The sequence below is a fragment of the Alosa pseudoharengus genome, unplaced genomic scaffold (genome assembly GCF_046254945.1).
Source record: "Alosa pseudoharengus isolate Yale_2024_CS ecotype anadromous, Long Island Sound unplaced genomic scaffold, YU_APseudo_1.1 YU_APseudo_1.1_scf_18, whole genome shotgun sequence".
Lineage (NCBI taxonomy): Eukaryota > Metazoa > Chordata > Actinopteri > Clupeiformes > Clupeidae > Alosa > Alosa pseudoharengus.
Window position 1 is genome coordinate 29,719,886 of NW_027468650.1, and position 25,757 is coordinate 29,745,642.

The 25,757-nt window shown below is 43.4% G+C and overlaps 1 protein-coding gene across 2 annotated transcripts in view; it reads left to right on the plus strand.

The window, feature by feature from the left end:
• rttn (rotatin) overlaps positions 1-25,757 on the plus strand; it is a 60,125-nt gene that overhangs the window by 19,811 nt on the left and 14,557 nt on the right. Inside the window, exons 25-36 of one of the 2 annotated variants that reach the window (XM_076290840.1) lie at positions 1,356-1,595; positions 2,435-2,591; positions 5,459-5,658; positions 13,949-14,174; positions 15,037-15,165; positions 15,980-16,090; positions 18,834-18,992; positions 19,370-19,447; positions 20,218-20,407; positions 21,787-21,878; positions 22,482-22,578; positions 23,011-23,218. In XM_076290840.1, coding sequence (XP_076146955.1) covers positions 1,356-1,595; positions 2,435-2,591; positions 5,459-5,658; positions 13,949-14,174; positions 15,037-15,165; positions 15,980-16,090; positions 18,834-18,992; positions 19,370-19,447; positions 20,218-20,407; positions 21,787-21,878; positions 22,482-22,578; positions 23,011-23,218 — 1,887 coding nt within the window. The remainder of the gene's footprint in view (positions 1-1,355; positions 1,596-2,434; positions 2,592-5,458; positions 5,659-13,948; positions 14,175-15,036; positions 15,166-15,979; positions 16,091-18,833; positions 18,993-19,369; positions 19,448-20,217; positions 20,408-21,786; positions 21,879-22,481; positions 22,579-23,010; positions 23,219-25,757) is intronic. The other variant, XM_076290841.1, reaches the window with a different exon arrangement.

A 25,757-nucleotide genomic window follows, 5' to 3' on the forward strand; every position in this document is an offset into this window, starting at 1 on the left:
ATATAAACAAATGGGCCTCACTAGCATTCACTCTTTAATGCAATTAAGCCGAGAGAGCTCTCCAGACACAGAAGGTCTCTACACGTTAGCCATTGTTTCCTGTCAAAAGTCATTAACTGCGGAGTGAGTGAAAGTGGGTCTTATTTTTTCCTCTCACACTTCGTTTTTTTTCCCTGCTGTGTGAAGCACGGAGGCCTCCTTCGTTAGAGAGGCACTTATTTTTTTGTTATTGTCTCCCACCGCGCACTAAAAGTTCAGGAGACATGTCTTTGAACTAGATTGTCTTTTTTTTTCCCTCCACTTTTTTCCTGTCTTATTCATGGAAGCTGCTGCCACTGCAGACACCATTGTTTTTATTTTGCAGCTGAATGTTTTTAAACACGTAGCGAAATTCTCTGGTGGAAAGCTTGTCTGTCTCTTTCATGATGAATTGTATTTTTGTGCGGTGTGTGTGTGTGTGTGTGTTTGAGGAAAAGAGAAGCCAAAAACTACCAGAGTCTGTCTGTCTTCCATAGGAAGTTTTCCAAAAGCACCCACGTCAGCTCACTCAGGTGTCTGACAAAAAAGGTTTAACAAAACAAAGCAAAACAAAACGACAAACGAAAACAAAATAAAGGCAAAGAAAACATTTATAGAGAAAGAGGTCATTTCTTTCCGCCACTGCTGATCAGTCTACCATCTTGAAAAGAACCCACACAGAAAGAGGTCAAGGATTTGATCTATCCATCATCATCTTTGCTCTTCCTTGATAGCTCCATGGTGGAAAAAAGAAAAACACCGATAGAGATCAATATTGTGATCAATGTTGTGGCCTTTCTGATGCCGGACTGTCTTCTTTCCTTCCCCTTTGAGGGTTCATGGTCGATAAAAAAAAAAAAAAAGGTCCTTAGAAGAAGGTCAATATTATTACGTTGGTCCCTTCTGATCTTGCTCCATAATCTTTCCTGTTCCTTAAAGGTTCCATTGCAAAATATAATATGGGGGTGGTGCAAGTAAGTGGCTTAGTGACATACCTGGCTAAGATACCTCCAGACAGACATTCTCCTAGCAAAGCATAGCCATTGTGTTAAATGTTCCAAATGTAAAGCACTTTTAACTGCATCAAACGTATTATTATTATTATTATTATTATTATTATTATTGGGCGCCATAGGGTATCGTCCTTTGGCTTGGTCATGTTAGGCATGTGGGGGAAAAGCGCAAAAAATACACAGAAAGAATATTCACTTCTTCAAAAGAAATCCCATGATACTGTTTTTTTTTTTTTGGGGGGGGGGCTATGCAGAGAGAGATAATTTCTTCTCAGCATGATCACTTCCTGATCAGTCATCATCATCGTTCCTTGTTCCCTTCAGGTTCCATGGCGACCTGGTATTGTCAGCTACCCAGGGCGTTCTGCTGAGGGTCAGTCACATCAGGCAGGGACTGCAGGACTGCGTCCAGGCCGTGCTGACCGCCAGCTGCCACGGTCAGGCAGGGCTAGCCCTGGCCAGGATGAGGCTGTACCTGCTGACCGACCAGCTGGCCCTCAAACAGGGGGCCCACAACAGCCCGGCCCTGCTCAGGGGCCTCAGCTGGCAACAGGCCCTGGAGAGGTGAGCCACTCCTGACCTGGACAGGGTCCCAGAACCAGTGGTGGGCTTGTGGGTCAGCGCTAGGCTAATTTGTTTATTCTTCTTTAGGGATATTATGTTTATTGTTTAAACATATGACCACACTGTTATGTGCATAGATTTTTTAGTTGCAATATATTGTTTGTCAGAGGTCTTGTGGCGTACATCAGAATAGATGTAAAGGGGTTAACTCCTGCGGAGGGTCTCCGGCTCTAAGGAAGACATTTTCTTTCTTATGATTCTTGAGTAGCTTTGAAATGCAGAAATCAGAATAGAGTAGACCATTATGTAAAGATGTTGGCTGTTAGTCTGGTGGTTACTCTGGAGTGATCGATTTGGCCACACTGCTCTGTCTGTAGATCTTTAACTTGCAGTATATTATACAGTTTGGCACTGCTCATGTTAGCATATATCAGAATAGATAAAGGGGGTAGCCTATGTCTATATTAGACCTAATACGATCCATCGCTATGCTAACAAAGCAGTGAAACCAAGTTAATTAATGGATTTATTACAGTATAGTAAACAGTGAAGAACAGTTAAAACATTACCTGAGGAACATATTGTGAAAGCATATAAAATATCTTATATGATGTATAGTTTATTAATTAGGTGTTCATTAATACTCAGTAATTAAGAATTGTTTTAATGCATGTGTATTAATTAGGAGTTCATGCATTAATCATGCATGTGTATTAATTAGGTGTTCATTAATACTCAGTAAATAAAATCACTTCATATGAATTGTAAAGCAGATCATGTAACGTGGGTTCTAAATTAGAAGATCAAGTGTAATGTGGGTTCTAAATTCCACCCGGCAGGTTTCTGCAGGTGCAGCCGGCGTGTGCTAAGGACGAGCGGCTTCTGGGGGAGATTGTGGCCTTCCTCAACGCCTTCTTCAGCCAGCACCGGCCCGACTGCGCCTCGCACTCAGACGACCCTGACCTCCGCTGGATCCTCCAGCTCCTCCTCAAACAGGTGAAGGGGCCTTCAGATACCATTCACACGATCAAGCCATCACTGCGCTCTGAAACCCTCTGAAGCTCTGTCATCTCCTGTGGCTTGCACCACACAGTGATGGTCTGCGCTCACTCACACCAGAGTTCGCTATTGTTGAACCTTAATCACGACTACCAATACTATTTTGACAAATACTATTTTGGGCTAATCCCAGTAGCCAGCGCAGTGTCAATCGCTTTGTTTCTGAACAACTGGCATCACTGCACTCTGAAACCTTATTATGTCGAATGGATTACACTACACCACAATGTTTTGTTGTTGCATTCATCAAAGCATACAGCTAGCTTGCTCTCAAACCACTAACACTGTCAATATTGTTGAACTTTAACCACGGCGCGCTGTGGTGGATGCCATTTACGCACATTGCTTCGTATCTGATAGGGCCTTTACTCTGCATCGCATCCCCAGCTGCGCCCCCCCCCCCGCACCCCCCACAATCGTCAGTCCTCGCACCCCGACGTGAGGAGCTTCGTCCGGTGTGCTTTTTTGATTACTCTGAGCACTCCCCTCCATCCTAGAACAATAAAACGCCCAGTCTGCTGCTGTAATTGGGTTTAGGTTTTTATACCCACCTCTCCCAAGCAGCAGAGACTGTTTATTTAATACGCAGGGGGAATAAATCACGCCGCCAAACCATGCAAGCACATTAATGTCCCATTACAACAGAAAAGAAAGAGCCATGTTTACGTTTTTTTTTTTCCTTTTGTTTTGTTATTTCCTCTCTAATTTATTTATTGTCACTACTCTATGTTGTCTCTGTTTTCATTTCCCTGTGAAGTTAATTCCTCCCTCTCTTTCTCTCTCTCTCTCGGGTGTTTATGGCGGGGTGTAATGAGTCTCACCCTGCCTCATTAGTGTGTGCAGAGCACAGCTAACACATGTGCAAGAGCAGGAGCATAGACACAGGTGATGGAGATGCCTGGCAGGGATTATGCTGATTAGACTTTGCATGTTTCCCCCTGTCATTTCTCAGGTGTTGCTTAAACATCTGCCTGTGTGTGTGTGTGTGTGTGTGTGTGTGTGTGTGTGTGTGTGTGTTAGAGGAGGTGTGGGTGGTTGTGTGAAAGAAACACAAGCCTACATGCATGTTTGTGTAGCTACATGTGCATTGCCATATGTAACAGTGTGAAAACTGCTGTCTCCTTAAGAGACCAGGACAAGTGAGGATGCTGATTGGTAGGGTTGGGCACCGAAACACGGTCCTAATATGGCACCGGTGCCGACACAAACGGTAGTAACTGCATCGAATAACAACGTGGATTTCGGTGCCTCATTTCGGTGCTTAAATAGCGTTTTTTTTTATTTATTTTTTTATACAAGGCATCACTGCATGTCATGCGCCATCTCTAACGTCTTGCTCTGATAGCAACATATCCAGATACAGTTAGCTAACATATGATAAACACTGGATGTATAAACCAGAGGGGTGCACCACATAGGCGAGTGGACAGTCTTTGACGTGAGCCCAAGTAGCTTACTTTAAAGCGATATCGCGAGCTCCTGTCAAAATCTAGCAGTGGGCCTAACTACACACAAGCAAAAGGCTATGAAACAACATCAACAGTAGGCTAGCCTATACATTACACAATATCCTTGCTAATGTGCTAACTGACATTTATTTGAAATGTTATCAGCAAAGTTGTAAGGTGAAAACTTTATTTCACGGTGTTAAACAACATAATGGCATGATATTAATCTTTCATGTGCATGAGGCCCATATAGCATCACTATGAATATGAAGATTATGTTAAAAGTTAGCTGGGAAAAACATAAATATGTAGGTTACATACCTGATGTCACTGAGCTGTCAAAGAGGCTACGAAACCATCTCCGTAGGCTACGTTATCGCTAATTAAACTCAGCTGACTGGTGTTAGCGCATAGCCATAGTTGCTTTTAAAATGCCTACTAGGCTAGCGCTGGGAATCTAAACACTTCAACACCGACATGTAGCCTAACATGTTCAAAACTACTGCGTGTTATGGGTTAAGACATGAAATTTCTTGAAGCATTTGGGAACACACTGAATTAACTGGAAAATAGAGTCCCTGTTAGATTAGCTTGCTTGCAAATGCCGTTGTCCATGACCTGGCAGTTTTATGGCAAGCGGTTTTAACATACATTATGGCAAACCGCCTACACTGGGTAAACTTGAAAGCAGAGCTCACCATTGTGTGTGCATGCATGGCAAGCTGTTTTAACGTTTAAATGTATTATTCGTAGGAGCAATGAGATATTGATAGTAAATTGAATATAACAGTTAAATTTCATGTTCATGCATGTTTGTCTTATCAATAAAAAAAAAAAGCAATTCATGCTTTAGACCATTTTAATTTAAAACATTTTAAAAACAAAGTACCGGTTCAGGCACCGTTTCGGCACCGGCACCGTTTTAAAAGTATCGATTTAGCACCGGTATCGGATAAAACCCAAACGATACCCAACCCTACTGATTGCTTTGGTTTGATGCTGTCTTTCTTTGGTGTGTGCACTCATACACATACACCCACACACACACACACACAGAAATACACACATACTTAGACACACAAACACACACATGCGCAGGCACAAAATTGTGCAGAAACTAACAGACACAAATGCACACACGCGCGCACAGCCGCATACACATACATACATGAACAGACCCACAAATGTTTGTGAGATGATTGACAGTTCATATCATTAAGCCTATGCCACTATGCCCTATCTCATATTTGTGTCTCTGGGCACTTGTATGCCATTGTCTCTGCGTATATATTCGTGTATTATGCATTGTTATGTGACTGTGTGTGTGTGTGGTTGTGTCAATGTCACCTCCTGCAGGAGCCCAGCACCTTGTTAAACCTTCTCCTGCGCTCTGAGTCTGCGTCACACACACAGCCCCACACCCACCCACCCCCAAACACGCGTGCAGAGGAGGAGGGAGAGGAGGAGACTCGGGCCCTGATGTCCCAGCGTCTTCAGAGGGAGATGACAGGCCTCCTCATCACCCTCATGCAGCTCCTCCAGCACACCTGTGACGGGTAACAAAACACACACACACACACACACACACACACACACACCTTCACCTCTGTGGGGATCCATATATAGAATCGTGGGGTTGTCTGAGTCATGTACGGAGAGGAGAGGAGAGCTCATTTGGAGAAAGTTTTCTTCTCTACACCCTTTTTCACCCTCACCGGCTACCTCTTCCTCTGTCTGCTTCTTCCTGTATATTTCTCTCTTTTTCTCATTTTGCCTCAGTCTTTCCTGCTTGTTCTCTATCTCTCTATTGTACTGTAATCTATTTGTCTCTGTCTCTCTCTCTCTCTCTATCTATGTGTCTCTCTCTCTCTCTCTCTCTCTCTCTGTCTCTCTCTCTCTCTCTCTCTCTCTCTATGTGTCTCTCTGTCTCTCTCTATTGCCCTGTTGCTCTATTTTACTCTTTCTCTGCCACTTTATCACACATACACAAACATTCTCTCTCTCTCTCTTGCTCTTTCTCTCTCTCTCTCTCTCTCTCTCTCTTGCTCTCTCTCTCTCTCTCTCTCTCTCTCTTGCTCTTTCTCTCTCTCTCTCTCTCTCTCTCTCTTGCTCTCTCTCTCTCTCTCTCTCTTGCTCTCTCTCTCTCTCTCTCTCGCTCTCTCTCTCTCTCTATGTGTCTCTCTCTCTCTCTCTCTCTCTCTCTCTCTCTTGCTCTCTCTCTCTCTCTTGCTCTCTCTCGCTCTCTCTCTCTCTCTATGTGTCTCTCTCTCTCTCTCTCTCTCTCTCTTGCTCTCTCTCTCTCTCTTGCTCTCTCTCTCTCTCAAATTCAAATTCAAATTCAAAAGGAGCTTTATTAGCATGACCATATGTTTGTACAGTATTGCCAAAGCATTTGGGTCAAATACATCAAATGAGGAGGGGAGGAAGGGGAAACACACAAATCACAAATAAAACAGAATAATGATAATTGTACACAAATATGAATTATGAACTATGGCAATGGAGAAGGGTGTGTGTCTGCATGTTTGTGTGGGCATGTGTTTGTGTGTGTGTGTGTGTGTGTCTGTGTCTGTGTCTGTGTGTATGTATGAGTGTATGTTCATATTTAGGTAATGTAAGTTTCACATCAGCAGGTCCTTTCATTATGGCAGGAATATCCATATTGAGCGGCAAGGAGGAGGCATTTCTCTTTCTCTCCATTGAGGAATGAAAGCCTCTCCTCATCGCTCACTTGCAGGAATTCAGGGAGGACATTTGTCATCTTTTCAAAATAAGTTCTCCTAATGTTAACATATTTTGTGCACTGTGTCAGGAAGTGTATCTCTGTCTCTACTGTGTTTAGGTCACAGTGGTGGCACAGTCTAGTGTCTTTCGGCAGCCATGTTTGTCTGTGCCTTCCCACTTCTATTGCCAGGTTATGTTCACTGAGTCTGTACTTTGTCAGTGTGGTTCTCAGGTTTTTGTCTTGAATGTGTGTCAGGTAGGGTGCTAGCTGATATTCTCTGTTTAAGGCCAAATAGAATTGCATTTTACTTTGATTTTTTGTTTGATTCTTCCAGTGGATTATGTAATTTTGTTTAATAGTTTTTGTAATTTGGTTTATCCTAATTTCAGTTGCTTTGTGATTCAGATGCTGCGGTGTCAGTGGGGAATTTGTGTGTGTGGAGTGGTCTGATGAGATCAAACTCAGGACCAGCTTAGTTAGGGGACATTTTTCATATCTTTTCATATCATTTTTCATATCATATCTCCTGGTACTGAAAGGCTTTATAATGGAATGAGCAGGGGTCACTACTTTTCAGGTGTTTCCAGAATTTGATCGCTCTTTTCTGTATTTTTAGAATTAAAGGATATTGGCCTAGTTCAGCTCTGCAGGCATTGTTTGTGGCACATCTGTGTACTTTTAAGATGAATTTGCAAAACTCTGTATGGAGGGTTTCAATAGGGTGTTTTTCCTATTGATTGAAATCTTGGTTTGTAAGTGGACCCCACACATCACTACAATAGAGGGCAATTGGTTCAACCACTGATTCAAAGATTTTCAACCAGATTTTGATTGGGATTTCTACAGGGATCTGCCGTTTTATGGCATAGAAAGCCCTGCGTGCCCTGTCTCTCAGATCATTCACTGCAACATTGAATTTTCCATTTGAGCTTATTTTTAGGCCTAAATATTTGTAGTCATTTGTGTGTGTGATAGTGTTTGTTCCTATTGTGAAATTATGTTTTTGTATCTGAGATCTGGATCTTTTTCAAATACCATTATTTCGGTTTTATTTGGGTTTACTGCCAGGGCCCAAGTCTGGCAGTACTCCACCAGCAGATCTAGGTTTTGCTGCAATCCCTGTTGGGTGGGTGAGAGCAGTACCAGATCATCAGCAAAGAGCAGTAGTACTAACTAGTAAACAGCATCAGTAACGTGCATCAATCGGGAATTCGCTAAATGAAGGAAGTGGGTGCTTTACTTATTGATCCGGATCAAAGAGACAATAGCTTACAAAGTCGTGTTTTTGTAACTTCAGTATAGATGATTGTGATTCACTGCAACTTCAGCAATGTAGGCTACCTTCCTTACCTTCGAAAAATAGCTCCGTAAGCTACAGCTGAAGCCCAGTCTGCCTCAGTGAGAATCCTAAACTTTGTCTGTGTTCAGTCTTTGATCCTGATTGGCTGCATTCGTGCTAACTAACAAATCAGACGGTGTAGTGGGCGGGACAATGCTCTTGACCACAGAGTAGCAAATGCAGGGAGTGAGAGACGCTTTACAGACAAAATAGCGCGTTTCATTTTTTATCCATTTCAATATCGGCTTATCGGTGGAAAAAATGACCGATACCGATTATTATAAAAATGCTAAATATCGGCCCTAATAATCGGCCAGGCCGATAATTGGTCGACCCCTATTCCTAACGAGTCCCCTCGTAACCTGCCATTGGCAATGTACAGACCCAGGCTTCGACAAAGTTGCAAGAGATCCTTCCCATTGCGATTTACTGATGGATCAAAGTTCTTCCTGTGAGTTGATATAATATTAGTAGGGACATTTTTTGTAAGAAAATGGTCTCCTTGGGTGCTCAAAATATCGGGCTGTGAACCTGTTCGGGCATTTAGATCACCACATATCAGTACATTCCCCTGAGTCTGGAAATGGCTTGTTTCTGTCTCCAGCTCATGGAACATATCCTCACTATAGTATGGGGAATCTGATGGGGGGATGTATATTGCACAAAGGTAAGTATCTGTCTGTTGATGTTAATGTTTTTCTAATTTTTAACCATATATTATATTTTCTCTTTTTTATGATGTCTATGTGGTTGTGCAATTTTGATTTATACCAGATGATTAATCCCCCTGAGGTCCTGCCTTTGCGCACTGTATGAAATTTCTGTGATGGTAGTATGATCTCTCTGTAATGTAGAGCAGGGGTCCCCAACCTTTTATGTACCATGGACCGGTTTGTTTCCTATTTATTTTTTCACGGACCGGCGGGGGGCGGGGGGGCTGGTGGATGTGTCGGGGGTTCCATGTTCCATATGTGTTGTGCAGTTATGTATGAACAGTGAAGGTAACGATCTCTTAAACATGTGAAAAACGTGAACTTGAAGATGTGAAAATTGAACAATATGAACTATGAATATTGAACAACTCGAAGCTACATCTATAAGTGTGAACATGCTTAACAAAATATGGGAACAAAACATGGGAACTAAACGTGCATTACGAATATAATCAGTGGGAGCCCTGTGCTTGTTTCCCTGCAACAAGAAGGTTCCATCTGGGGGTGATGGAAGACAGTGACACCCTCAGTGTGTTTGAAATGTCCAGTCGATTGCGCAATTTGGTCTTAGTTGCAGTCATTGCCGAAAACCCGGCCTCGCATAGATACGTGGTGGGAAATGGTAGCAACGTTTTCAGCGCTTTTACGGCTATCTCGGGATATTCTGCTTTGGTTCCCGCCAGAGAGGTTTCCTTATACACACTCTTAAGACCACCGTCATTTGCAATTTCGATCAACTGCTCTTCCTCCTGCGCTGACAAGTTAGGACTATTCAATATTGACAAATGGGTTGCGGACCCACTCATTGGTTTGCCGTGGATCTTTGGAGGATGGTAACGCTCAAACTAATTTGATCGCGCACCAGCTGCGAGAGAAAAGGCCCTGCCTCAGTCTCTCCCAAAACCCCCACTACTGTTTGGAACATATCAAATACACCCCGGTCCACTCGTCGTCCCCACAAATCAAGCCTGGCTTTAAATTCAGCGACTTTATCTGCCAGTTTAAAGACTCATTCTCCCCTGGAGTGACAGGTTGAGCTCATTAAGCAACCCGAATATGTCACGCAGGTAAGCAAGTTTTGACACCCAGTCCTCATCACTAAAATGTGCAGCTAACGGTGACTTTTTTTCTGTAAGAAATCTCTGCAGCGGCTCTCGCAACTCAAACACTCTGGCCAGTGACCTGCTAAAGATACTTGTTTTGTGTTGCTCATTCTAGCAGTTTAGCTAACTTCGTGTGACACTACCGTTCGCTAAGAAGGTGAAGTGAGCTGACCTGAGGCTGTGCAGCGCTGAAGGCAATATGTAAAAGTGTTGAAGGCGGGACAGACAGACGTAAGAAAATAGACCTTGTAAAATGCAAACATGCGTGCAATCAAACAACTGCATATAGGCCTATGTCATGTAAAAACGTGACATTATTGCGAATTAAATTAAATTTAGTTTGCATGCATTTTTTTTAAACTCATGTCGTAGGCTACGGCCCGGTTAGGAATGTCCCACAGCCCGGTGGTTGGGGACCGCTGTTGTAGAGGACAGTGTGTAGTCACATCAGTTGTGCACCATGTCTCCTGCAGTATGATAATGTCCATGTTTTTAACACAGTTTTGAAAGTCCCTGTTGAGGCTCTTTATACCAAAGGTTGATGAGGACAACCCCTGTATGTTCCACATACTAATATAGAGAGAGTCCATTTTTGTTTGTTAGTTTAAATCTGAGATAAACCTGAAGAAGATGATCAAACATAAATTAAAACACTTGAACACAATAAACATACATTTTTTATTTTTTGTGTGAGTTTACATCATGGATTCTAGATTCCTTTTTTTTCTTCTTTTTTTTTTCTCACCCATGTAGAAGTCTGTTGCAGATTATGGATAGCAGTTCTTTGATCTCACCCATGTCGGTATCGCTCTGCTGTCCTTTCAGGACCTCAGCATAGCTGTGCTGATAGGATGAAGTAGGCAGGAACGAAGGCGGCATACTTCCTATAGATTGGAGTTGGTGGTGTGGTATTGGTTGACCTGGTTGGGTGTGTTGATCTGGCCTGGGGGTATTGTAGGTCGGTTTGGCCTAAGTTGTGTGTGGCGCTGGTATCTGAAGGATGAGCTGTGTTGATCTGAGCTGGGTGGTGGGGTGAGCAGGTCTGATCTGGGGGGTGCTGCACGCTGTTCCGGCCTGGGGTGTGCAGTTTGTCGTCTGAACTGGAGTGTGTGGTGGGCTGGTTCGACCTGGGGGCTGGTGTACGTTGGTCCGGCCTGGGGGGTGCAGCACGCTGGTCTGGTCTAAGGGGTGGAGTGAACTGACCTTTGACCTGAGTGGTTATTCCCAATGTAGCATCCTTTAGAGCTTTTGTGAAAACTCCCAGTGTGTTTTTGCATAGGTGCACATGGTCATAAAGGTGGTGTGGAGTGATGGCAGTGTGGTGGGCCAGGTGTATGTTTGGTAGGTGTGCACAGCCCCTGATGATGTCTGCATTTACCTTACTAATGGTGTCCTTTCTGGGCAGTCTGGAAATGCTTCTGTTGCCCTCTCTGCGACTATACATAGCATACTACCAACTCTCTCCTGGTGTTGTCTGAGGTCGTTGGTGCCTGTGTGGATTATTATATGACTTGGTGTCCCAAAATCTGTGTTTGAAAAAATTTGGAAGGTGTCTTGAATTTTTGGGCACCATATCTTTGCTGCTTTCCGTCCTGGGAATAGTGTTTGTTCATCGAGGAATTTCCCATTGGAGTCAATCAGAACAGCAATATCAGGATGTCTCTGGGGCAGTTGAGTAGGTGTGTGTTTTTCTCTCAGTCTCTCTGGTGGCATAGGGGAGGATGCAGGTGGGTTGGTCTCCATCGTCTGTTGGTGATGACTCAGATTTTGAGTTGTAGTTTAAAATCCTTTCTGCTATTCTCACTTTTAATGTGAGAGGGGAATTCAAAGACACAGGCAGCAGCCATATTGCTACAATGTATCAAATTTTCAAAACAGTGCTGGTAGTTATGTTAACCAATCAGCGGGGAGTATCAGTAACTGTCAACAGTTCCACTCTGGTTTGTTTTTAGCCTATTAGCCGCTAGCTAGTTAGCTAGCCAAAGGTTAGAAGCGTTGGTTTATGTCCAAAAGAGAGAGTCCAAAAGAGTTTCCTATCTCTCACACTCTAACACAGGTTCTGATTTATTTGTGGGTCTCTTATTTATTGCGAGTCTCCTTGGAAGAAACTTACCACAGTATTGATAAAGGCTGCTCATTGTCCTTGGTTAACGCTAGCTAATGCTAATACTAGTTTTCCCAGCTTAGGTGTAGCTAGAAGCTAGCTGTCTCTTCACTGAAGGATGAGAGTATGGAAGTCTGTGTGAGAGATAAAGCAGAATTTCTTCCACCTTGTCAGATATTTCCCTTGTTGTTTGTCCTCCTGTGTTAGTCTTTATGTCCTCTGTGTGTTAGTCTTTATGTCCTCTGTGTGTTAGTCTTTATGTCCTCTGTGTGTTAGTCTTTATGTCCTCCTTGTACAGGATACCTCTTTTTTTTTTTGCTTCTCTGTGTTACCTGGGGTCCATTGGTATGCAGAGCGTGTTGAATACGGGAGGGAGGCACCACTTGTGGGTGTGTTCAGTCGGCCACTCATTCGTTTGATCCCGGTGACTGCAGCAAGGACAAACCGACATCCACAGCACCGGCGTTCAGGAGAAACGGCTCTCAGGAATCTCCACTGTCGACAAGATGCACGAACCCATCTGCCCCATGCTCATCCATTTCCTCCCAAACGCAACAGCAGCAGGCGCTCTCTGGACGAACTCCCTGCTTTCTGCCCGCGTAGAAAAGCAGCCCAACTCGTAGCGATACATCATGACAACGCTGGTTTAATCAGAATCCAATTAGAGCTCCATTTGAGGCTCTGTCTAAATAACTGCAGGCCTCGGAAGCATTCATATCTTTGATGCGATGCTCCTATTTTTCATTGAAGAAGGGATATCGTTAACTCATTTTTCAAACTGCCTGTGGAGCCGAATTAAAGTTTTAGACTTGCAGAACCCCACACGTCAGAGCACACACTTCCAGTCGTACGTTACGGGGGCAAAAATAATCTAAAACATTGACATCCCGATATGAAAGGCACGGAAGCGTTTAGTCTGACGAGTTTGATATATTCTTGCAAAGTAAAAAACGTTTTTGTTTCTGGAAGACTGCTCTTTCCTTACCTCAAAGGCCCCCCTCTGCTGAATTAATTAGTCTCTCTGCCGCCCCACGCCGCAGAAATGGGTATCTGGTTGAATCGGGGAACAGAAACCTTAATCGGTTATTAAAAAATGACACCCTCAGGCCGCTCTCGAGCAAACCCAATGTCTGAGCCACACACACACACACAGATGGTGAAGGCTGGAATACTCAATGTCCTGTGAAGGTAAACCCACCGAGGGCTTCTCTAATGTGTGTGACCTGGGTTAGGTATGACTAATACCTGTCTCTCTCTGCTTTTTCCTCTCCAGTTCTCTCTCTCTCTTATTTGGTTCCGTCGGTCTGTTTTGGTGTTTTAATGAGTTCTCTGTCTCTCAACTATTTCTACTTTCTTTCATATCTGGCTTCTCACTCTGTGTGTCCATCTGTCCATCTCTACCTCCCTTTGCCCAATCCTTTCTTTTTCTCTGCCTCACTCTCACACTCTCTCTCTCTCTCTTTCATTTTGACTGATAATAGAGGAATTTGACACGTCAGTCTTTGTGTTTCTCTCTCGCCCTCTCTCTCACACACACTTTGCCTCACTGTTTGTAACCTTCTTTATTCACCTTTTTTCCCCATGAAATTAGCCATGAGCACTGACATGATGTTAAGCCTAAATTAATTACCCCCCCCCCCTCTCTCTCTCTCTCAAATCTAAGCAAAGCAAATCAATGCAAATAAAATGCAGTCATTGTTGCCATCGGCTACAGGTATAACATGTTGGGTATCAACTTAATATTGATCTCTCTCTCTCTCCCTCCTTCTTTCTTTCTTTCTTTCTCTCTCTCTCCCTCCCTCCCTCTCTCTCTCTCTCTCCCTCTCTCTCTCTCTCTCTCTCTCTGTGTGTGCTACATGTAGTGTGTGTGTGACGTTGGCGAGTGTGTTGGAGTCGGTGCTGGCACAGCGTCTGCTGCAGCGTCTGCGTGTGTCCGAGGCACCGCGCTTCTACGGCCTGCCCTCGCTGGAGCGCACCCTGCGCAGCATGAAGCACCTGACCGCCCTGCCCGGCTGGAGCACACACTCACCGCAGCAGGAGCTGGACACACACACCCTCTGCCTGAAATACCTAAGTGGGCTACTGGAGGTACACACACACACACACACACACACACACACACAGGGTGAGAGAGCATGGCCACCAGCCTCCCTAAGTGTTGCTATGGGATACGTGTGTGTGTGTGTGTGTGTGTGTGTGTGTGTTTGGTCTCTGAGCTCCAGAGGGCCCAGCTGTTCCTCCTGGGCCATAAAGCCTCTCTTAATGACTCTTATTAACCACCATGTGTACAGACTACAAATGACCCCTCTCTCCTTCCTCTCTTGTCCTCTCTCCCTCTACATCCCTCCTTCCTCTTATCTCCTCCTCCATCACTCTGTCTCTCTGTCTCCTCTTTTCCTCTCTTGTTCCTTCTCTGTCCCTCTCTCCACTCCAACTCATTCTCTTCCTCCTCACCTTTCCCCTCTCTATCCCTTCTTTACCCTCTGCCTCCTCTTCTATTCTCTCCACTCCTACTCTCTCCATCCTACTCTGTGCCTTTTCTCTTCCCTCTCTACATCCTTCCGCTCTACCTCTCAATGCCTCTATCCATTCATTTCTCCCTTCTGCTTACTCTGCATTCCTCCCCCTCTCCCCCCCTCCCTCTCTCCATCTCTCCTTTTTTTCTTTGTTCTACTTCTCTCCCTCTAACTCCCTACATCCCTTCCCCTACATATCCTTCTTTACCTCCTATATCTCCTCTTTCTCTCTCTCCACCCACCTCTCACTCTGCTCTCTCCCTTCTGATATCCCTTCCTCTCTCCATCCTCTCTCACCTCCACCTCCTCTATTCCTCCATCTACCCTCTTTCCCTCCATCCCTCCCTCTTTCCTTCCTCTATCCTCTCTCAACTGTTCCCTTTCTCCCTCCCTTCCTCCCTCCTCTTCTCCTTCCCTTCTGTTCACCCCCTCAGGTAATCTCCTCCTTCTATGTGGAGTGGGGGGGCAACTCCATGTCCTTCATGGGTAAAGGCGTCACCAAGAATGCAATCATCTGTCTGCTGCACCTCTCCCATGAGATGATCGCCCAGAGTAGAGATAAGGTGTGTTTGTGTGTGTGTGTGTGTGTGTGTGTGTGTGTGTGTGTGTGTGTGTGTGTGTGTGTGTGTGTGTGTGTGTGTGTGTGTGTGTGTGTGTGTGTGTGTGTGTGTGTGTGTGTGTGTGTGTGTGTGTGTGTGTGTGTGTGTGTGTGTGTGTGTGTGATAACTTCTAAATCACAGACCATTACTGTCTTCATTGCTTGGGATATTCTTTGTTTTGATCATTGTCATTCAGCTCAGTTGTAGGCACTTCAGTTGTGTGTATTTATTGAATTGTATGTGTTTTATAATCCAAACACTTCTAAAACAACCATTTGACCAATAATGAAAAAAAAAAACCCACACATACCATGGGATTGAACAAGCAAAGAATTGCTTTCAGCCAGTGTATGTGTGTGTGTTCAGTTGTGTATGTGTGGGCGTGCTGTGCGTGCGTGGCAGTGGAAGTATGTTAATGCCGCCTGTGTGCCAACTTGTCATTTCCATAATTTAACACGCTGGTCTGACACACATGTGCATGTCTCCCTCAAGGGAGAGAAATGGGGTGGAAGACCCCTATCAGCTGGCTCTAATAGGTGTGTGTGTGTGTGTGTGACATGCATACACATTTGTTTATGTTTGTGAGAGGGAGCCTGTGTTTATTTTACTGGTCTGAGTGTGATTTGAATGTTGATATCCATGGTTGTGTTTTTGACATGTCTGTGTGTGACTGCTCTGAGTATGATGTCTGACTAATGTGTATTTGCTTGTGTTTGTGTGTATTTTTGTGTGTGTGTGTGTGTGTGCGCGTGCGTGCGTGTGTGTGTGCGTGTAACAGGACTGGATGTCCCACTGGTGTCTATCTCAGGAGCAGAGGGCAGAGGAGCAGACTGCAGCGCGAATTGAGCTCACCTGGCTTATCCCACTGTGGGTAGACAGAGACCCCGAGGTTAGCATCTCAAAACACACACACACACACACACACACACAGGTAATAGCACACTCAATATAGATACATATAGGATAGTACATATAAGACCGCATGCATAAAATGTACACATGATTCACACAGAACCTTACTGGTGCATGCATTGTGCTACTTCACACAAACACACTCTGTATGCACTCAATGTGACTGACCTCTCACCCAACAACCTTCCGTATCAGGGCTCTACAGTGCGCCCATTTCACTCGCATATGCGAGTAAAAATGATGATGTGCGAGTGCTAAAAAATATTTAGGCGCACTGGTGCGAATGACTTCTAACCATGTCAATGTTTGTCTACAAAATACACCGCAACATCGAGAAACAGTACTGGTGCAAACCATAGAATCACGTCGCGAATGCAGCATAAAACTACACCTCCCATCAACGTTAGCAGTTTCGCGTTGGGACTCGATAGTAGTAGTCGCTTCTATGAAATCCATGAGCGCGCAGAGAAAGCGGAAAGTTAGACTAGCCAGCCAAGATGAAAAGATTGAATAAATTAGTTCTTCCGCCTTCTATCCACCGAATTAATTGGATATAGGAGGAACAGGATAAGATTCTGAGAATGCAGTGAGAGAAGGAAAGGTAACCTAACATGCTTTTTAGCCCAGTTGACGTATTGGCTGCAATATGCAAAATATAGCTGTAGCGAACAGGCATAAAAGTAGCTTCCCGTAATACTCCTGACAACTGACAACTCCAGGCTTCCACGCATGCTTGTTTGTTTACACCGAATACAAGCTTAAGTGCAAAACGAGTGTAGGCCTAACGTTTGGCTACTGCCCCCAGCAATGCAGATATTTCAAATAAAAAAATAAAAGTATAAAAATATATATATATCCTTGATTAGACTATGTTTTGTGGAAGAGAAAATTGACTGTTTTAGTAGTAGTATTAGGCAGTATGCAGTCAGATAGGTCACATGGGCATATTTGGATTAGCTACAGGTGGATTCACAAATAAATAAATTAGCCTACATTTGGCAGGATACTTGATATACAGGCTAAATGCAAATATGGCAATGTATTATATTATTTTACATTAACAAAATGTAGGAAAATAAAACAGACTGAAAATAAAGTAGGCACTGATCTTTAAAATCCTGTTTCCTGTAGCCTAAATGTTGTCAGTCATTCTTAATATTCGCAATTGGTGCACTGGCATGTTTAACTGTTAGCTGCAGTGTAATGTTAGATTATGTGTAAGTTAAGTACAGAACTGACTGTGCTCCCAAATTTTTGTCTGTGCTCCTAAATTTTTTAACTTGGGGGCACAAGTGCTCCTGGAAAAAAATGTTAGTGTAGAGCCCTGCGTATGTACATGCATACACACACACACACACACACACACACACACACACACACATTTTGCTGTGCAGAGTTTGGTGTGTGAACAGCTTCTCAAACTTCTCTAGTGTATGGTCCCTTTATAGAGCTTCCGGCATTTTGTCAGTCAGTTACAGCCTCATATTAATGCTGAGCTACACACACACACACACACACACACACACACACACTCTATCCTATCCAGCGCTGCACAGACCACTCTTCAAACGCCCCCGTTTGATCACCGCAAACTTAATAGCAAGGTGCAGTTTCAAACCACAGAGTCATTAAAGGGGTCAAACACTAATTAGAACACCTGGAAGATACAGGGACATTTTTAATTATAATTTGTGTGTGTATATATATATATTATGTTGGAAAGTTCACTTTTCACTTGACTAATATATTTGTTCTGAAGAAAACTTTTACTGGTAGGCGTTATATCTGCAAACGTGTAGTTTGTGGAGTCCTTAGCCACATCGAACCTACTCATGTACTACACAGCAGCCAAATATTATGACTTTCTATGTGGTCATTGTAATGTAATGACAGTTTGTCAAAGTAAATTTGATGTACATTAATGGTAGAACAAAATGCAATATGTATGTATATATACACTACGTTTTGGGTCACTTAGAAATTTCCATTTCACTCCATTATAGACAGAATACTAGCTGAGATCAGTTGTATTGTTTTCAGAAGTTTTCAGATTATATTATGAGAAGTAAACAAACTAGCTAGGAGAGAGAAGTGAAGGGCAGAAGTTTTCAGATGACATTATTTGCTTACATAATTGCAAAAGGGTTCTCCAATGTTTTCTCAGTTAGCCTTTTAAAATTATATCAGATTAGTAAACAGAATGTGCCTTTGGAACATTGGATGAATGGCTGCTGATGATGGGCAATGTAGATATTGCATTAAAGATCAGCCATTTATTTCTACAACAGTTGAGAACCCTTTTGCAATTATGTTAACACATAATATAATCTGAAAACTTCTGCCCTTCTCTTCTCTCTCCTAGCTAGTTTGTTTACTTCTCATAATATAATCTGAAATCTTCTGAAAACAATGCAACTGATCTAAGCTGGAGCTGGTATTCTGTCTATAATGGAGTGGAATGAAAATGTCTAAGTGACCCCAAACTTTTGGCCGGTAGTGTATATATATATATCTCAGTGTACATCTTAGTTCAGGACATGTTCTGTTTTCTATGGGTCTCCTGCTTTTTGTCCAGCTCTATGTCCACATCTTCTTTTATTCTTCTGACTCTTATCTCCACTCACCTTCTCTTCCTCTCCTCTCCTCTCCTGCCCTCCCCCCTCCTCCTCTCCTTTCCCCTCCTGCCCCCTCCACTCCTCTCCTCTCCTCTCCTGTCCCAGGTGCGCTTTGCCAGTCTTGGAGTGGGCTCAGCGCTGTCGTCGTTAGATACGGGTTGCATGGCACTAGCGTCCAGCTGCCAGAACATCTCGGGGGGTCTGTGGGGGACTCTACTCAACATCCTGCTCGAGTCCAACGAGAGCAGCATGGTCCGCAGGGAGGTGGGGGCCCTCCGTCACACACCTGCGCACACACACACACACACATATGCACTCACCAAACATGATAAACGCTAAACAATAACTCTAAACAATGATCAAATGTGATATTTGATGTCTACATATGCTGGTACATATTTAGATATGCCAATGGCACATTTCACGCAATAGCAAAAAGTACCAACATTATTTGCTGCAGTGTCTATGCAGTACACCCAAAAGGCACAGAGGTCTTTGTAATTGTGTTGGCTGAGAAGCTTAGATGTCATTCAGTGTGAAGGCATTGAATTATTTAGAACCACTTGTGCTACCACTAAGTCACAACCAGATGGCAGTGTTGCTGACTTTAGCGTTCCCTTTCTCCTGTCTTCTCTCCTCAGGCTGCGTTTATCCTGCAGAACCTTCTGGTCATGCCCATGCCCGCCAACAGTGAGGAGGCCAAAAGCTGTGCCTGGCAGGTAATATACTGGGAAATTTGCAGTGAGGGAAAAAAAGGAATTTTTGATGAATGTGATTAAAATGGATGCCACAGATCTCTGGCACCTGTAACATTATTGACCAGAGGTGGTCGCTCCTGGCTGAAAAATTCATGACCTCAATCCCCCGTTGCAGTACTGCAAAATTAAACCACTTTTTTCTGGGGGGGAAACCTCAATTCCTGAGCCAGGAGTTGGAATTGAGCTGTGTCCAAAACCCATATCTGATACCAGCTCTGTGCTGGTCCCAGTCTCACTGACATTAAGTTGTAATAACTTAATTTACTTGAATACTTGCTCATGGGTAGTGAAAACCAGGCAGGACTTTATCCTATTCTGTCAGTGTTCCAGGTATTAAGCCGTTGTCTGACTAATCAACAAGTTTTTGCGATTTTATTTTAACAGGAGAATGCTGTTAGGACTGTCAGAATATTGTAGAATTTATAGTTTACACATTCACGAGACTGTAACATGTGTTATTAACTGTTATAATTTCTTTCATACAGAAGTTTAGTCATTGACCCTGTAACAATCACTTAATAATGAGTTAGAAATTCTACAGTTACAGTCAGGAATGTTAAAAAGTGAACGATATGCCATTGTGCATAATAAACACTTAATAAACCACTTCTGAGTGAGTTATTAAAGGTATTCTCCATAACCCCCTTTTATGAGTTAGACATGTTGTCCATAGTCTCCTTTTCTTGAGATCTAGATTTGCTCTGTTGACATTGTCTTGTGTTGTGTCCCAGCACCCGTGTGTGCATGACGAGGCGTCGGCCGTGTCTCTGGTGGGACTGCCCGCCCTGCAGGCCCTGCTCTACCACTGCCAGTTCTTCCAGCACGCCACGCAGATGGCACAGACCTGCTACCGCGGCCGCCACGCGTTTGACCTCAACTTCCCCCCCGGGGCACCCAGTCATCACAGCGAGGACGCGGAAGGTACGCTTTTACGCATGTCCAGCCAGGACATGCTGCAAAGTCGGCTGTAGCTTTCTCAGGCACAAACCTTGCCATAATGACAGGGTTCCCACGGGTCGTGGAATTTCTGGAATATCATGGAATTTTGGAAAGTCTATTCCAGACGTGGAAAGTCAGGGAATTTTATCATTTTTGTGGCAAAGTCATGGAATATCAGGGAATTTAGTTGTAGAAGTTTAGAATGTACTTGCTACTTGCTTAAAAAAAGTTATTCGATTTACTGCTTGCTTGAGTAGCCCAACTTTGCCCATGTATTCATCTCCCAATCTAAAAAAGTAAAAGATTCTTGAATGCTACGCGGCTGCTCTGACATCATTGGTCTGTATATTGTACTATTCATTGTATAGTAGGTCATGGAAATTAAGATTTTTTTTGTCAGGGAAAAGTCATGGAATTTTATATTTGACTAAGAGTGGTAACCCTGTAATGAAGACTATTGTAAATCTCACTACCTGATGCATGAAGACAAGTGCTAGTGATTGATTAGATAGGTTTCATGCATCTCCTGTAGGAGGATGAAGGTTAAGAGTCTATCACTGCCCTGTGTGTCTCTTAATGCAGATCACACAAAATCTGCTATAACCAACTCTAGTACAGATCCCGCCATAATAGCATCTGACATAAACTATGATCCTCACTCCCTACTCCTTGCCACAAGAGCTAGCTTCTATAGGTTCTTCTCTCCTAGCTAGTTGGTTTACTTCTCATGTCAAAAGAGTTAGCCTAGAAATCTAGACAACTGTTTATCCCGCCTCTCCGATTGAGCAGTGCCAATGGATAGTTCCCAGACCCTACATCTTGATGTGGGTATGGCTCGTCAGGCTATCAAAGAGTATGTGGTTTGAGTGCAATTCGGGACAGTGTGTTTCAAAACGCTGGCTGCACAATATCTACTTTAACTGCCTCTCACGCATAAAGTTGTAATAAAGTCTGAAGTGAGTTGCAGACAGACTGGCATCTGACAGCCTCTAACTATCTCACATTTCCAGACAACCGTGTGAACTTTGTTAAATATGTGCCCTCTTTTTAATTAGACTCAAATCATTATCGTGATGCTGAACTTTTTTTGTGAGCACATTTTCAGCGCGGAGTTGCTGCCTGACAGTCCGATAATGAGCTGCGCTAGTTATCACTCTCGTGCTTTTGACTGCCGTCAATGTCAGCCAGGCGCGGCTCAGTCAAAGCTCTCCTCTCTCTCGCTGCTGTCCATGTAAACATGCGGTGTGTCATCTGTCCAGCCTCCCTGAAGGTAGTGCACAGGCGTCAGGTTGAGTTTATGGTGATGGTTTTGTTCACTTGTTTACTTGTCTGTTTGTTCGCTTGCTGTTGATTTGTGGCAGATCTGAGCGACTCTCTGCGGCACTGGAGAGGCCCATCTGCTCAGCGCAGCCACAGCCAAGCCTCAGGCTCCCTCTCCACATCCAGCACGCTGGTGAGAACACACACACTCAGAGACACACACACACACACACACACACACACACACTCATACTCATACTCACGCACATTCACAGACGCACGCACACTCACACAAGCACACACTCACTCGCACACACACATAAAGACCCTGTTCACACTGATATAGACAAGCATATACATGAATATATGCACACAGCGCACACAAGATTGCCATCCTCCTACTCAATCACACCACTATATATATATATAGGGATATGTATACTGTATATATATTATGCACACTGATCGGGTTCTTCCCACTTGACAGTTTCTAGAGGATAAGATCCAGTCTAGCAACCCCAGGAATACACTGTGCGCGTGCGCGTGCGTGTGTGTGTGTGTGTGTGTGTGTGTGTGTGTGTGTGTGTGTGTGTGTGTGTGTGTGTGTGTGTGTGTGTGTGTGTGTGTGTGTGTGTGTGTGTGTGTGTGTGTGTGTGTTTATATTATTTGAAATCATGTGTCTGACTGAGACAGCACTGTATGCTGAGAATAGCACCCCACTAAAAATATGCTGTGAGGGGAAGGAAGAGGACAAGGCTGTCACTGAATCCTGCCGCCTGCTTCCTGCCCCCATTAGATCCAGCCAGGTGGGTCGAGCGGAGTGCACACCCCGGCGCTGTCATCCTCGCTGGCCCTCGCCCAGCACTCGCCTGTCAACAGACTCACCGCACAAGGTACTGGATGTGGGGTGGAGGGGTGGAGGGGAAGCCTAAAATACCCCCACGGAATGATCCAGTCCTTACAGTTGCGGCACTGAAGCTGGTGGAGCGTGATGTGATGCCAGCAGTGCCAGAGTGTTAGAGCTCCAGTCAGCAGAAGAGCTGCTGTATCAGGACTTATAAGCGCTGGGATGGGAAAGAGCAGAAAAGTAGACAGATCTTCCTATTCAGCATAGAGGCAACACTCAACATTCAGCAATTCAATGTTCAGCATTATTCGTCTTTATTATGACGGCCACTGCTATACACTGCAGCTGGTTGCTTTGACAGAATTGTGAAATAACTTGGTAGTTGACAACTTTACTTTCACATTTCCGATGAGATCCAGTGAAATGATTAAAAATGGTATGTAAACAGACATATATTACCCAGCTGTTTTTGCTGCAGGTCAGAGCGATGCAGACAGCAGCGACTCGGTGCTTTCCCAGGATTCCCGCGTTAGCGAGGCGTGTGTGGAGCGGAGTGTGTCTGGAGCCGTCGTCACCCCTCCGCTGGTGTCGGCCTTCTGCGGCGTCCTGGCCAACCTGCTGGCCGTGCTGCCCGAGTTCACGCTCACCGCCCTCACACTCCATCAGGTTCTGCCAGCCATGGCCAGGTACGTGCACTGCACACACACTTACACACTGCCACCACCTGTATGGAGAATGAAGATGTTAACATGATGCGACTGCATTTGCACTCATGCACAGAAGACCACACCGGAGTGCACAGTGCATAGCATACAGTACCCAGTGGTGGAGGAAGTACTGCAACTCAGTACTTAAGTAAAAGTACAAATACACAGAGAAATATTTACTTTAGTAAAAGTAAAAGTACCACAATGACAACCCTACTTAAGTAAAAGTAAAAAGTACCTGCTTTTAAATGTACTTTAAGTATTAAAAGTATTTGCATAATGATTTATTCTCTTAATATCTATATTCTAAAAGAAAAATCAGTATGGGCTGTGGCATTTTAATTAAGCTATGTGCGTCTGCGTGAAGTGAAACTGAACCTAATCATAAATATCACTTATAGAATGTTCTAAACATTCTCACAATCAAATCATTACAATCCTTGTACTGAGACTATCACAATGATACCAAACATGAATATATTTACATTTCATGATACATGGATACATTATATCAAGGTAACATCCTTTGTCCTGTGGATCTGATAGCCCTTAGAACCAGTACATTAGCATTTCATTGGGGGAGGGGAGGGTGAAGGGTCACATGGCCAACGGAAACAAGTCTAGAAATTAAATTATTATTAATTTTAACCGTAAAATTATTGCTATCATCATTCAGCAAAACACGAGAGCCTGAAGTTTAACGGGGTAGACAAGGGAAACGTCGGGTGGATCGTAATGCCAATTCTACTGATTGAACAGAAAAGTTGCTGAGAAAGGTGTCTTTATGATTAGGTTCAGTTTCACTTCACGCAGACGCACATAGACATTGAATGAGCGCTCACATTACTACCCCCCAATTGTAGGCTATGCCTCTTTATTTGATCACACACAATTAAGAAATATTTCCTAATCTGGAAAATGTTACGTTTTTTTTCGGCCAGCGGTTCTATAATAGTCTACCATTCATTTGTGCCGTAAATGATCAGACGTGTGACAGAAGCATGGGCATAGCCTGTAACTTCGCTGATTTGCGGATAGCAATCTCATTGGAGAGGAGGCCCTAACACTGCAGATAACAGACAGGTAACGCTCCAGAATCTTTGGTAGCAACTCCGCCCCCTGGTAAAACAAACGTGTTTGTCAGAGAGAGAGAAAAAAACTGATCATAAAATGTATCGTAAAAAGGAACAATGGTGTTGTAGAAATGTAGCGGAGTAAAAGTACAGATAATTGCTGTAAAATGTAACAAAGTAAAAGTCAAAAGTATGCACTATAAATTCTACTTAAGTAAAGTACAAATACGTGGAAAATTTACTTAAGTACAGTAACAAAGTATTTGTACTTAGTTACATTCCACCACTGACAGTACCTACATGTATAGTACCACCACTATGCAGGAGTACTGAATCACAAACAACCACATCCTACAGACTTGTCAAGATTCAAGTTCAACACACACACACACACACTCTGCACTGGTGGTTTCATTGCATGGTGCTATATAAGGGTGTCATAACACAATTTCAGTTTTAAGTTGAAAATGCATGCAGCCACACCCCCAGCGTAAGGTCCAGCATGCATGCCAAGAGGGGAAAAAAACACGCGTGTTGAAGTGACAACATGATCTCCTCAAACTTTAAGCTACAGCCACTTTAAAAACACATCATCTGAACTCAACCCCCTCCTGCTTCTCTGAAATCACGGGTGTAGAAATATTTGGAGGTTCATTTAGTCACATCAGTTACTCAACTTTGCAAGTGAAGTTCTAGATAAATTACAAAATTACTAAGGCCTAAAATGCACAATTACAGTGTACAGTAATATTCCGTGAACACTACCCTTGCGTCTCTTCGGAGTGTGCGATGACAATCAAATTGTCATTCAGTGTTATTTCATTTTACTGTGTTCACGTACATGTTTGTCTATTCTGTTTAGTAGCTCGTGGTAGGAATTGTTTCAAAATAAAAAAGTGGTTTCAAGATGAAAGCCCCCAAAACATATCTGGAAATAAGGCAAAAAAATAATACAAATAAACAACATAATAGATGTATTAATAGTAATATCATTTAAAAAAGATTAAAAATTGTAACTTTAAAATGAATGTATTTATTTATTTATAAATGAATGAATTAAATTAAATTAAATCAAATAAAGGATTTGGAGAATTGTGACACCCCTAGTGCTCTAATAGAGGGAACAAAAATCAAAGTGAGAGACTTTAGATGGTTGTGGAAAGCATACTACCTAGTAGTTCTCACTGCTCATACCTATACACATATCAATACACCATACGTACAGGAAAAAGACCACTTCCTTATGGCTGTTTGATCATGGGGTTTCTGATTGAGTTAGATTTACAAAAAATGTCACATGATTTACAAAACTCTTGTCACAGTAGTGGTTAGCACCTTTTGCCCAAGGTGGTGGTTATCAGGTTGAGGTTGTGAATGTACACATGAAAGCAGATTTCTTGCCAGAAAACAGCCAGCCGGGGAATACCCATACGAACTTTCGGCAA